The 13,157-nt window shown below is 50.3% G+C and overlaps 1 protein-coding gene across 1 annotated transcript in view; it reads left to right on the top strand.

Annotated features, from left to right (window-relative positions):
• Nucleotides 1-13,157, top strand: part of LOC138364543 (uncharacterized) — a 251,928-nt gene that overhangs the window by 63,926 nt on the left and 174,845 nt on the right. Inside the window, exon 4 of the mRNA XM_069324198.1 lies at nt 8,511-8,635. Within this exon, the coding sequence (XP_069180299.1) occupies nt 8,511-8,635 (125 nt within the window). The remainder of the gene's footprint in view (nt 1-8,510; nt 8,636-13,157) is intronic.

Genomic DNA, 13,157 nt, shown 5'->3' with positions numbered 1-13,157 from the left:
CTGCTTGAGGCTTCAAGAAGACCTGGACAAGCTGAAGAAATGGTCGAACAAATGGTTGTTAGAGTTTAACCCAAGCAAATGTAATGTAATGAAGAAAGGTGTAGGGAGCAGGAGGCCAGATACTAGGTATCATCTGGAAGAGGAAGTTCTTCAAGAGTCAGAGAGAGAAAAAGACTTGGGGGTTGACATCACGCCAGACCTGTCCCCTGCAGCCCATATCAAGAGGATAACATCAGCGGCATATGCCAGGCTGGCCAACATAAGAACGGCATTCAGAAACTTGTGTAAGGAATAATTCAGAACTTTGTATACCACATATGTCAGGTCAATCCTGGAGTATGCAGCCCCTGCATGGAGTCCATATCTTGTCAAGGATATGACTAAACTAGAAAAGGTTCAAATGTTTGCCACCAGACTAGTACCCGAGCTGAGAAGTATGAGCTACGAGGAGATACTTCAGGAATTAAACCTCACTTCGCTGGAAGACAGAAGAGTTAGGGGAACATGATTACCACATTCAAGATTCTCAAAGAAATTGATAGGGTAGATAAAGACAGGCTATTTATCACAAGGGGCACACGCACTAGGGGACACAGGTGGAAATTGAGTGCCCAAATGAGCCATAGAGACGTTAGAAAGAATTTTTTGAGTGTCAGGGTAGTAGACAAATGGAATGCATTAGGAAGTGATGTGGTGGAGGCTGACTCCATACACAGTTTCAAGTGTAGATATGATAGAGACCAGTAGGCTCAGAAACCTGTACATTAGTTGATGACCGTTGAGAGGCGGGACAAATGAGCCAGAGCTCAATCCCCCCGCAAGCACAACTAGGTAAGTACACACACTTTCCAGAGGGCTACCAGGTGATAAGAAAAGAGAGGACACAGAGACAGGGAGGTGGAGTAGCACTCCTAATAAAGCGGAAATGGAAGTTTGAAGACCTGGGAAATCGGGTTACTAATGAGTGCACAAGCTTCATACATGGAACTCTGACAGCAGATGGGAGGAAGATTGTGATCTTGGTAATCTACAATCCCCCACCAAACAGTAAAAGACCCAGGCAGGAGTCTGATGATGACAACATGGCATGCATAGATGAACTGCAGAAGGCAGCAACATTATCTCACAGAATGAGAGCGAAGCTGCTGGTCATGGGGGACCTAAGTCATGGAGAGATAAATTGGGAATTAAGGGGACGAAACGTGGGGAGGAAAGTTAGTAGATGTTATAGACAGGAATTTCCTAACACAACATGTGAAGGAAGACACAAGGGAAAGAGGAGGGGATGCACCGAGCCTATTAGACCTGATTTTCACCTAGAACGTAGAAGACATCGAGAATTTGGAGCATGAAATACCTCTAGGACCCAGCGACCATTGTGTCCTAATCTTTGACTGCATGATGGAATTCAAACTTGTGACCATGGGACAAGAGGTTTGGGAAAGGAGAGCTGACTGAAGGAAAGGGGGTTACAGGAGGATAAGGGACTCTCTGAGAGAAGTGCAGTGGGAGGAAGAAATTAGAGAAAAAACAGTCCAAGATACAATGGACCTAGTCATACAGAAATGCCAGGAGGCCGAAGAGAGATTTATACCAACAGTAAAGGGAAAAAATAAGAGGGGAATATAATAACCCATGGTTTAATAGACAGTGTCAGGAAGCAAAAATGGCCAGCAGGCGGGTGTGGAGGAAGTACAGACGACAAAGGACAGTTGACAACAGGATCAGATGCAACAGAGCTAGGAACGATTACATAAACATAAGACGAACATCGGAAAGGAACTATGAGAACGATATTGTGATCAAAGCGAAAAAGCAACCTAAATTACTACACAACCATATACGAAGAAAAATGTCTGTGAACGACCAAGTGACAAGACTAAGGAAAACAGAGGGGCCATATACTGAAAGTGACAAGGAAATCTGCGAAGCACTGAATGCCAGTTTCCATGGAGCGTTCATAACCGAGCCTGAGCAGCTCCCATTGTTAGAAGAGATTACCCTAGATGAAAGACTATCAGATATAGAGGTGACAGCAGGGGAGGTAATGAAACAGTTGACAGCACAGGATGCAACTAAAGCAGTTGGACCAGACAAAGTATCGCCGTGGATACTAAAAGAAGCAGTGCCGGCCCTCAGAGTGCCTCTGGCAATGATCTTTAATAATAAGTCACTTATGTCGGGAGAATTGCCCAGTTGCTGGAAGAAGGCAAATGTACCGATTTTCAAGAAAGGTGATAGGGAGGAGGCACTTAACTGTAGACCTGTATCACTGACCAGCATCACCTGTAAAATAATTTAAAGAATAATTAGGCTAAGACTGGTTGCACACCTGGAGAACGTTAGGTTTGTAAACAAACATCAACATGAGTTCTGGAAAGGGAAATTGTTCCTAACTAACCTTTTGGAATTCTATGATAAAATAACGAGGATAAGACAGGACAGAGGTGGTTGGGTAGACTGCATATTTCTGGACTGCCAAAAAGCCTTTGATTCAGTACCGCACATAAGACTGCTGTTCAAACTCGAGAGGCAGGCGAGGGTGGAAGGAAAGGCCCTAGCATGGGTAAGGAACTACCTAACAGGAAGGAGGCAAAGAGTTACGGTAAGGGGCGAGAAGTCGGACTGACGAACAGTAACGAGTGGAGTACCTCAAGGATAGAGGCTGGGGCCAATTCTATTCTTAATATATGTTAACGACATGTTTGCAGCAGTAGAGTCCTACATGTCAATGTTCACGGATGACGCAAAGTTGATGAGAAGAGTTGTGACAGATGAAGACTGCAGGATCCTCCAAGTGGACCTGAACAGGTTGCAGAGATGGTCAGAGAAATGGTTACTGGAGTTCAACACGAGCAAATGTAAAGTTATAGAAATGGGACTAGGTGATAGGAGACCAAAGGGACAGTACACAATGAAGGGAAACTGCTTACCTGTGACGACGCGAGAAAGAGACCTGGGCGTGGACGTAACACCTAATCTATCTCCTGAAGCATATATAAATTGGATAACGACAGCAGCGTACTCTGCACTGGCAAAAGTTAGAACATCATTCAAAAACCTAAGTAAGGAAGCATTTAGGGCGCTTTACACTGCCTATATGAGGCCAGTCTTAGAGAATGCCATCTTATCATGGAGTCCCCATCTGAGGAAGCATATTAGGAAACTGGAAAAGGTTCAGAGGTTTGCAACGAGAATCGTCCCAGAATTACTAGGGATAGGGTATGAGGAGCGCCTGGAGGAACTGTGCCTTGCGACACAAGAAAAAAGAAGGGAGAGGGGGGACATGATAGGAACGTATAAAATACTCAGGGGGATTGACAGAGTGGACAGAGATGAAATGTTGACACGGAATAGTAACAGAACGAGGGGACATGGGTGGAAGCTGGAAACTCAGATGAGTCAGAGTTGTTAGGAAGTTTTCTTTTATCGTGAGAGTAGTGGAAAAATGGAATGCACTTAAGGAACAGGTTATGGAAGCAAATACTATTAATAATGTTAAAACTAGGTATGATAGAGAAATAGGTCCGGAATCATTGCTGTAAACATCCTATGCTCGATGGCAGGATCATAGGATCAAACATCCTATGATCGAGGCAGGATCAAAGAGTCAATGCTCGATCCTGCAGACACAAATAAGTGAGTACAAATAGGTGAGTTCACACACACACACACACACACACACACACACACACACACACACACACACACACACACACACACACACACACACACACACACACACACACACACACACTCACACACACACACACACACACACACACACACACATACACACACACCACATATGTCAGGCCAATCCTGGAGTATGCAGCCCCAGCATGGAGTCCATATCTAGTCAAGGATAAGACTAAACTGGAAAAGGTTCAAAGGTTTGCAACCAGACTAGTACCCGAGCTGAGAGGTATGAGCTACGAGGAGAGACTACGGGAATTAAACCTCACTTCGCTGGAAGACAGAAGAATTAGGGGGGACATGATCACCACATTCAAGATTCTGAAGGGAATTGATAGGGTAGATAAAGACAGGCTATTTAACACAAGGGGCACACGCAGTAGGGAACACAGGTGGAAACTGAGTGCCCAAATGAGCCAAAGAGATATTAGAAAGAACTTTTTTAGTGTCAGAGTGGTTGACAAATGGAATGCATTAGGAAGTGATGTGGTGGAGGCTGACTCCATACACAATTTGAAGTGTAGATATGATAGAGCCAAATAGGCTCAGGAATCTGTACACCTGTTGATTGACGGTTAAGAGGCAGGACCAAAGAGCCAGAGCTCAACCCTCGCAAACACAACTAGGTGAGTACACACATACAAGTACATGCAAATAATGGTTTTATATGCTCTATCACTTTCCCATATTCCTTAGCAAGTCGTAATATAGAATTTATACACAACAGACTTGAGAAACCGTAAAATTTGAATATTCCATGAATAGTTCAACTCGCTCTGCCAGGAATATCACATGTCAGGGAAGTGGTGAGTCCGGAGAAGACGAAACTTCTCACCACTGTCTCCTGTTTGATGCTTAACTGTGTTGCCTTGCGTAACCTTCTTCTGAATCTCAGAGCTTTCAATAGTGTTAGAGATAACGAGATGTTAGAAATAACAAGGTGTTGGAGATAACAAGGTGTTAGCAATGTGAACTGTCTGTCATAATGGAGTCAGAACTACAGGGACTATCAGAGAAGCGAGCGAAAGAGTCTGAGTGAAAGATGCCAAAAATTTAGTTGAAGAATTGTCAACGAGCTGGTAACGATTTTACGAAACAGATACAAAAGTTATGGAAATTTCAGCTATATGAGCGAGAGGCTTTTGAAGTATTTGCAAAAGTTAGCAAACTTTGGGTTAGGGAAACGTTGGTGAGGAGAGATGTTGCCAAACTCCGGCAGAAATGATTGAAGTTAGCGAGGTGTCAATGAGAGGACCAGACATACAAGAGATTTGACATTACACATAAAACTTATTAAAAAGTTAATGAGTGACATTAAAATTATATATAAATTATGATTATCATTATTAACAAAATTGTAATGATTGCTATTGTTACCATTATTGTTATTATTTTAACTATTATTATTACTATTGCTTTCATTATTAATTGTTTTAATTATCTTTAGTAATTTCAAATTTTTAGATTTTAAAACACTTAAAATTTTTATTATATAAACACTTAAATTCATGGTGTTATAATAGAGTCTATCGCACATAACCAGGAAATACCGCCTCGCCCAGTCCACACCTTCCTCTCATGACTTGGTAAGATCATAGGATTACATGAACGTAAGGTACATAGTAACCCACTATGGGAGCACCACAGCGGGCTTGCTGGTCCTCTTGTACCTCTACCTATATATATATATATATATATATATATATATATATATATATATATATATATATATATATATATATATATATATATATATATATATATATATATATATGTATGTATATATATATATATATATATATATATATATATATATATATATATACACATGTGTGTGTGTGCATGTGTGTGTGCGTGTGTATGTGTGTGAGTGTGTTTGTATAAATGAATGTACTACTTCTTCCAAACCACAAATTGCTATTTTTGTAATTCAATTTTCAGGAGTATGCACGAAATATTTGGTTTCTACATGAAATACCAAAATTAAAAGCGACATTTGTTTAATTGTTCAGAGGTGAGTCAATATTGATTTCAGTAAATTTATATCATTCGACTATGATTGTATATGTTTAGGAATGACACTTGTTATGCGTTTCAGTATTATTGTAAAATTATTTGACATTCTCAATGTAATTATTTAGTTCACTTACTCTTTTACGTCTCTTTTTTAATATATTTTCTCTATCATCCCCACACACTGACCCTTATCTTTATCATCCCTTCACTGCTTCCTATTTTTATCGTCTCTCTCACTGCTTCCTGTCTTTATCTGCTTCCTGTCATTATCATCCTCTTACTGCTTCCTGTCTTTATCGTCCCCTCACCGCTTTCTTTCTTTAACGTCCCCTCACTGCTTCCTGTCTTTATCGTCCCCTCACTGCTTCTTGTCTTTATCATTCCTTCACTGCCTCGTATCTTTATCGTCCCCTCACTGCTTCTTGTCTTTATCGTCCCCTCACTGCTTCTTGTCTTTATCGTCCCCTCACTGCTTCTTGTCTTTATCGTCCCCTCACTGCTTCCTGTCTTTATCGTCCCCTCACTGCTTCTTGTCTTTATCATTCCTTCACTGCCTCGTATCTTTATCGTCCCCTCACTGCTTCCTGTCTTTATCGTCCCCTCACTGCTTCTTGTATTTATCGTCCCCTCACTGCTTCCTGTCTTTATCGTCCCCTCACTGCTTCTTGTCTTTATCATTCCTTCACAGCTTCTTGTCTTTATCGTCCCCTCACTGCTTCCTGTCTTTATCGTCCCCTCACTGCTTCTTGTCTTTATCGTCCCCTCACTGCTTCCCACTTCACTCTCTCCCACTTTATTTGTTGCCTCTCTTCTCAACTCTCGCTTTCGTCATCCTATTTTGCTTTCTTCTTATATGAAACTTTTTCTCCTTAAACATATACTTTATGGTATTGAATTTTAGTGCTTCTCAGTCCTCCGCTCTCCCTCTTTACCATCTCTTTCCCATTTCTTTGTTTCCTTCTCTTTTTATTCTTTCTTTTTCCTCTTTCCATCTTATTAAAGTTTTTTCTTCAGTTTACATTGTCCAACCACTTGGGCTGGAGAATGTAAGGGCGAGGGACGGTCTCGTTTCATGCTGGTCGGCGTTCAATCCCCGACCGTCCAAGTGTCGGGGATTGGAATGGTTGGGCACCATTCACCACCAGTGAAAGGATTGGTTGGGCACCATTCACCACCAGTGAAAGGAATGGTTGGGCACCATTCACCACCAGTGAAAGGAATGGCTGGGCACCATTCACCACCAGTGAAAGGATTGGTTGGGCACCATTCACCACCAGTGAAAGGAATGGTTGGGCACCATTCCTTTTCCCGGTCCCATACCAAATCATTATCCTGACCCCTTCCCAATGCTATATTCGTCGTAATGGCTTGACGCTTTTCCCTGATAGTTTCGTTCCTTCCTTCCTCTCTCACGGTGGGTGTTCTTACTCCCGCCCTACAGGTCGCCCCCGCCCGGTACACAGCTGTAGAGTGACCATACTGGTGGGTGGTGTCTCACGGTGGGTGTTCTTACTCCCGCCCTACAGGTCGCCCCGGCCCGGTACACAGCTGTAGAGTGACCATACTGGTGGGTGTGTCTCACGGTGGGTGTTCTTACTCCCGCCCTACAGGTCGCCCTGGCCCGGTACACAGCTGTAGAGTGACCATACTGGTGGGTGGTGTCTCACGGTGGGTGTTCTTACTCCCGCCCTACAGGTCGCCCCGGCCCGGTACACAGCTGTAGAGTGACCATACTGGTGGGTGGTGTCTCACGGTGGGTGTTCTTACTCCCGCCCTACAGGTCGCCCTGGCCCGGTACACAGCTGTAGAGTGACCATACTGGTGGGTGGTGTCTCACGGTGGGTGTTCTTACTCGCGCCCTACAGGTCGCCCTGGCCCGGTACACAGCTGTACAGTGACCATACTGGTGGGTGGTGTCTCACGGTGGGTGTTCTTACTCCCGCCCTACAGGTCGCCCTGGCCCGGTACACAGCTGTAGAGTGACCATACTGGTGGGTGGTGTCTCACGGTGGGTGTTCTTACTCCCGCCCTACAGGTCGCCCTGGCCCGGTACACAGCTGTAGAGTGACCATACTGGTGGGTGGTGTCTCACGGTGGGTGTTCTTACTCCCGCCCTACAGGTCGCCCTGGCCCGGTACACAGCTGTAGAGTGACCATACTGGTGGGTGGTGTCTCACGGTGGGTGTTCTTACTCCCGCCCTACAGGTCGCCCCGGCCCGGTACACAGCTGTAGAGTGACCATACTGGTGGGTGGTGTCTCACGGTGGGTGTTCTTACTCCCGCCCTACAGGTCGCCCCGGCCCGGTACACAGCTGTAGAGTGACCATACTGGTGGGTGGTGTCTCACGGTGGGTGTTCTTACTCCCGCCCTACAGGTCGCCCCGGCCCGGTACACAGCTGTAGAGTGACCATACTGGTGGGTGGTGTCTCACGGTGGGTGTTCTTACTCTCGCCCTACAGGTCGCCCCGGCCCGGTACACAGCTGTAGAGTGACCATACTGGTGGGTGTGTCTCACGGTGGGTGTTCTTACTCCCGCCCTACAGGTCGCCCCGGCCCGGTACACAGCTGTAGAGTGACCATACTGGTGGGTGTGTCTCACGGTGGGTGTTCTTACTCCCGCCCTACAGGTCGCCCCGGCCCGGTACACAGCTGTAGAGTGACCATACTGGTGGGTGGTGTCTCACGGTGGGTGTTCTTACTCCCGCCCTACAGGTCGCCCCGGCCCGGTACACAGCTGTAGAGTGACCATACTGGTGGGTGGTGTCTCACGGTGGGTGTTCTTACTCCCGCCCTACAGGTCGCCCCGGCCCGGTACACAGCTGTAGAGTGACCAACCACACAGCCCACGGCTTCACGGTGCACTGTGTCTCCGGCCCACTGAGGAGTGTCAACACCCAGTACACACTGCTCGTCTATGCTCAGGTGGGTGTCTGCTGGCGGGTTTAGCGTGACTGTTGGCGGGTGAAGCGTGTCTGATGGCGGGTGTAGCGTGTCTGCTAGTGGGTGTAGCGTGTCTGCTGGCGAGTGTAGCGTGTCTGCTGGCGGGTGTAGCCAGTCTGCTGGCAGGTGTAGCGTGTCTGCTGGCAGGTGAAGCGTTTTTGCTGGCAGATGTAGCTTGTCTGCTGGCAGGTGTAGCGTGCCTGCTGGCGGATGCAGCGTGCCTACTGGCGGCTGTAGCATGTCTGCTGGCGAGTGTAGCGTGTCTGCTGGCTAGTGTAGCGTGTCTGCTGGAGGGTGTTGCGTGTCTGCTGGCGGGTGTAGCGTGTCTGCTGGCAGGTGTACCGTGTCTGCTGACAGTTGTAGCGTGTCTGCAGGCCGGTGTAGCATGTCTGTTGGCGGGTGTAGCGTGTCTGCTGGCGGGTGTAGAGTGTCTGTTGGTGGGTGTAGCTTGTCTGTTGGCGGATGTAGCGTGTCTGCTGGTGGGTGTAGCGTGTCTGATGGCAGGTGTAGCGTGTCTGCTGGCGGGTGTAGCGTGTCTGCTGGCAAGTGTAGCGTGTCTGCTGGCAGGTGTAGCCTGTGTGCTGGCTGGTGTAGCGTGTCTGCTGGCGGGTGTAGCCATTCTGCTGGCAGGTGTAGCGTGTCTGCTGGCTGGTGAAGCGTGTATGCTGGCGGGTGTAGCCAGTCTGCTGGCAGGTGTAGCGTGTCTGCTGGTGGGTGTAGCGGGTCTGCTGGCAGGTGTAGCATATCTGCTGGCGGGTATAGCGTGTCTGCTGGCGGGTGTAGCGTGTCTGCTGGCGAGTGTAGTGTGTCTGCTGGCGGGTGTAGCCTGTATGATGGCAGGTGTAGCGTGTATAATGGCGGGTGTGGCCTGTCGGCTGGCGGGTGTAGCGTGTATGCTGGTGGGTGTAGCCAGTCTGCAGGCAGGAGTAGCGTGTCTGCTGGCAGGTGTAGTGTGTCTGATGGCAGGTGTAGCGTGTCTGTTGGCAGGTGTAGCGTGTCTGTTGGCAGGTGTAGCGTGTCTGTTGGCGGGTGTAGCGTGTCTGTTGGTGGGTGTAGCGTGCCTGCTGGCGGATGTAGCGTGTCTGTTGGTGGGTGTAGCGGTGTCTGCTGGTGGGTGTAGCGTGTCTGCTGGCGAATGTATCCTGTCTGCTGGCAGGTGTAGCGTGTCTGCTGGCGAGTGTAGCCTGTCGGCTGGCGGGTGTAGCGTGTATGCTGGTGGGTGTAGCCAGTCTGCAGGCAGGAGTCGCGTGTCTGCTGGCAGGTGTAGTGTGTCTGATGGCAGGTGTAGCGTGCCTGTTGGCAGGTGTAGCGTGTCTGTTGGCGGGTGTAGCGTGTCTGTTGGCGGGTGTAGCGTGTCTGTTGGCGGGTGTAGCGTGCCTGCTGGCGGGTGTAGCGTGTCTGTTGGTGGGTGTAGCGTGTCTGCTGGTGGGTGTAGCGTGTCTGCTGGTGGGTTAAGCGTGTCTGCTGGCGTGTGTAGCGTGTCTGATAGAGTGTGTAGCGTTTCTGCTGGCGGGTGTAGCGTGTCTGTTGGTAGGTGTAGCGTGTCTGCTGGTGGGTTAAGCGTGTCTGCTGGCGTGTGTAGCGTGTCTGATAGAGTGTGTAGCGTTTCTGCTGGCGGGTGTAGCGTGTCTGTTGGTAGGTGTAGCGTGTCTGCTGGTGGTGGAGCGTGTCTGCTGGTGGGTTAAGCGTGTCTGCTGGCGTGTGTAGCGTGTCTGATAGAGGGTGTAGCTTATCTGCTGGCAGGTGTAGCGTGCCTGCTAGCGGGTGTAGCGTGTCTGCTGGCGGGTGTAGCGTGTATGGTGGCAGGTGTAGCATGTCTGACGGCGGGAGTCACCTGTATGCTGGAGGTGAAGCGTGTCTGCTGGCTGGTGTAGCTATTCTGCTGGCAGGTGTAGCGTGTCTGCTTGCGGGTGCAGCGTGTCTGCTGGCGGGTTTAGCTTGTCTGCTGGCGAGTGTAGCGTGTCTGTTGGAAGGTGTAGCGTGCCTGCTGGCGGGTGTAGCGTGTCTGTTGGTGGGTATAGCGTGTCTGCTGGCGGGTGTAGCGTGTCTGCTGGCGTTTGTAGCGTGTCTGATAGCATTGTAGCGTGTCTGTTGGTGGGTGTAGCGTGTCTGATGGCGGGTGTAGAGTGTCTGCTGTCGGGAGTAAAGTGTCTGCTGGCGAGAGTAGTGTGTCTGCTGGCGGGAGTCACCTGTATGCTGGCAGGTGAAGCGTGTCTGCTGGCGAGTGTAGCTATTCTGCTGGCAGGTGTAGCGTGTCTGCTTGCTGGTGCAGCGTGTCTGCTGGCTGGTTTAGCGTGTCTGCTGGCGAGTGTAGCGTGTCTGTTGGTGGGTGTAGCCTGTATGCTGGTTGGTGTAGCGTGTCTGCTAGCGGGTGTAGCGTGTCTGCAGGTAGGTGTCGCGTGGCTTCTGGCGGGTGTAGTTTGTCTGCTGGCAGGTGTAGCGTGTCTGCTGGCGGGTGTAGCGTGTCTGCTGGCGAGTGTAGCGTGTCTGCTCGCGGGAGTAACCTCTATGCTGGATGGTGTAGCTTGTCTGCTGGCGGGTGTAGCGTGTATGGTGGCAGGTGTAGCGTGTCTGATGGCGGGAGTCACCTGTATGCTGGAAGGTGAAGCGTGTCTGCTGGCTGGTGTAGCTATTTTGCTGGAAGGTGTAGCGTGTCTGCTTGCGGGTGCAGCGTGTCTGTTGGCGGGTTTAGATTGTCTGCTGGCGAGTGTAGCGTGTCTGTTGGCGGGTGTAGCCTGTATGCTGGTTGGTGTAGCGTGTCTGCTGGCGGGTGTAGCGTGTCTGCAGGCAGGTGTCGCGTGTCTTCTGGCGGGTGTAGTTTGTCTGCTGGCAGGTGTAGCGTGTCTGCTGGCAGGTGTAGCCAATCTGCTGGCAGGTGTAGCGTGTCTGCTGGCAGGTGTAGCGCGCCTGCTGGCGGGTAATAGCGTGTCTGGTGGCGGGTGTAGCGTGTCTGCTGGCGAGTGTAGCGTGTCTGCTGGCGAGTGTAGCGTGTCTGCTGAAGAGTGTAGCGTGTCTGAAGGCCGGTGTAGCGTGTCTGTTGGCGGGTGTAGCGTGTCTGTTGGCGGGTGTAGCGTGTCTGTTGGTGGGTGTAGCGTGTCTGCTGGTGGCTGTAGCGTGTCTGCTGGCAGGTGTAGCGTGTCTGCTGGCGGGTGCAGCGTGTCTGCTGGCGAGTGTAGCGTGTCTGATCGCGGGTGTAACCTCTATGCTGGCTGGTGTAGCGTGTCTAATAGCGGGTGTAGCCAGTCTGCTTGCGTGTGTAGGGTGTCTGCTCGCGGGTGTAGCGTGTCAGCTGGCGGGTGTCGCGTGTCTGCTGGCGGGTGTAGCCTCTCTGCTGGAAGGTGTAGCGAGTCTGTAGGTGGGTGTAGCGTGTCTGCTGGCTTGTGTAGCGTGTCTGCTGGCAGGTGTAGCGTGTCTGCTGGCGGGTGTAGCCAGTCTGCTGGCAGGTGTAGCGTGCCTGCTAGCGGGTGTAGCGTGTCTGCTGGCTGGTGTAGCGTGTCTGCTGGCGGGTGTAGCGTGTATGCTGGCAGGTGTAGCGTGTCTGATGGCAGGTGTAGCGTGTCTGAAAGCCGGTGTAGCGTGTCTGTTGGCGGGTGGAGCGTGTCTGTAAGTGGGTGTAGCGTGTAAGCTGGTGGATGTAGCGTGTCTGCTGGCGGGTGTAGCGAGTCTTCTGGCGGGTGTAGCCTGTCTGCTGGCAGCTGTAGCGTGTCTGCTGTCAGGTGTAGCGTGACTGCTCGCGGGTGTAACGTGTCTGCTCGCGGGTGTAACCTCTATGCTAGCTGGTGTAGCGTGTCTGCTGGCGGGTGTAGCAAGTCTACTGGCGGGTGTAAAGTGTCTGCAGGCGGAGGTAGCGTGTCTGTTTGCGGGTGTCGTGTGTCAGATGGCGGGAGTAGCCTGTCTGCTGGCATGTATAACGTGTCTGCTGGCGGGTGTAGCCTGTCTGCTGGCGGGTGTAGCTTCTCTGCTGGCAGGTGTAACGTGTCTGCTGGCAGGTGTAGCGTGTCTGATAGCGGGTGTAGCGTGTCTCCTGGCGGGTGTAGCATGTCTCATCGCGGGTGTAGCGTGTCAGCTGGCAGGTGTAGCGTGTCTGCTGGCGAGTGTAGCGTGTCTGCTTGCGGGTGTAGCCTGTATGCTGGCTGGTGTAGCATGTCTGCTGCCGGGTGTAGCGTGCCTGCTGGCGGGTGTAGCGAGTCTACTGGCGGGTGTAGCCTGTCTGCTGGCAGCTGTAGCGTGTCTGCTGGCAGGTGTTGCGTGCCTGCTGGCGGGTGTAGCGTTTCTGCATGCGAGTGTAGCGTGTCTGCTGAAGGGTGTAGCGTGTCTGCTGGCAGGTGTAGCGTGTATGCTAGCAGGTGTAGCGTGTCTGAAGGCTGGTGTAGCGTGTCTATTGGCGGGTGTAGCGTGTCTGTTGGCGAGTGTAGCGTTTCTGCTTGCGAGTGTAGCGTGTCTGCTGAAGGGTGTAGCGTGTCTGCTGGCAGGTGTACCGTGTATGCTAGCAGGTGTAGCGTGT

This window comes from Procambarus clarkii, chromosome 13 (genome assembly GCF_040958095.1).
Source record: "Procambarus clarkii isolate CNS0578487 chromosome 13, FALCON_Pclarkii_2.0, whole genome shotgun sequence".
Classification (NCBI taxonomy): Eukaryota; Metazoa; Arthropoda; class Malacostraca; order Decapoda; family Cambaridae; genus Procambarus; species Procambarus clarkii.
Note: the sequence above shows the minus strand (reverse complement) of the source record. Positions and strands in the feature narration are given on the sequence as shown.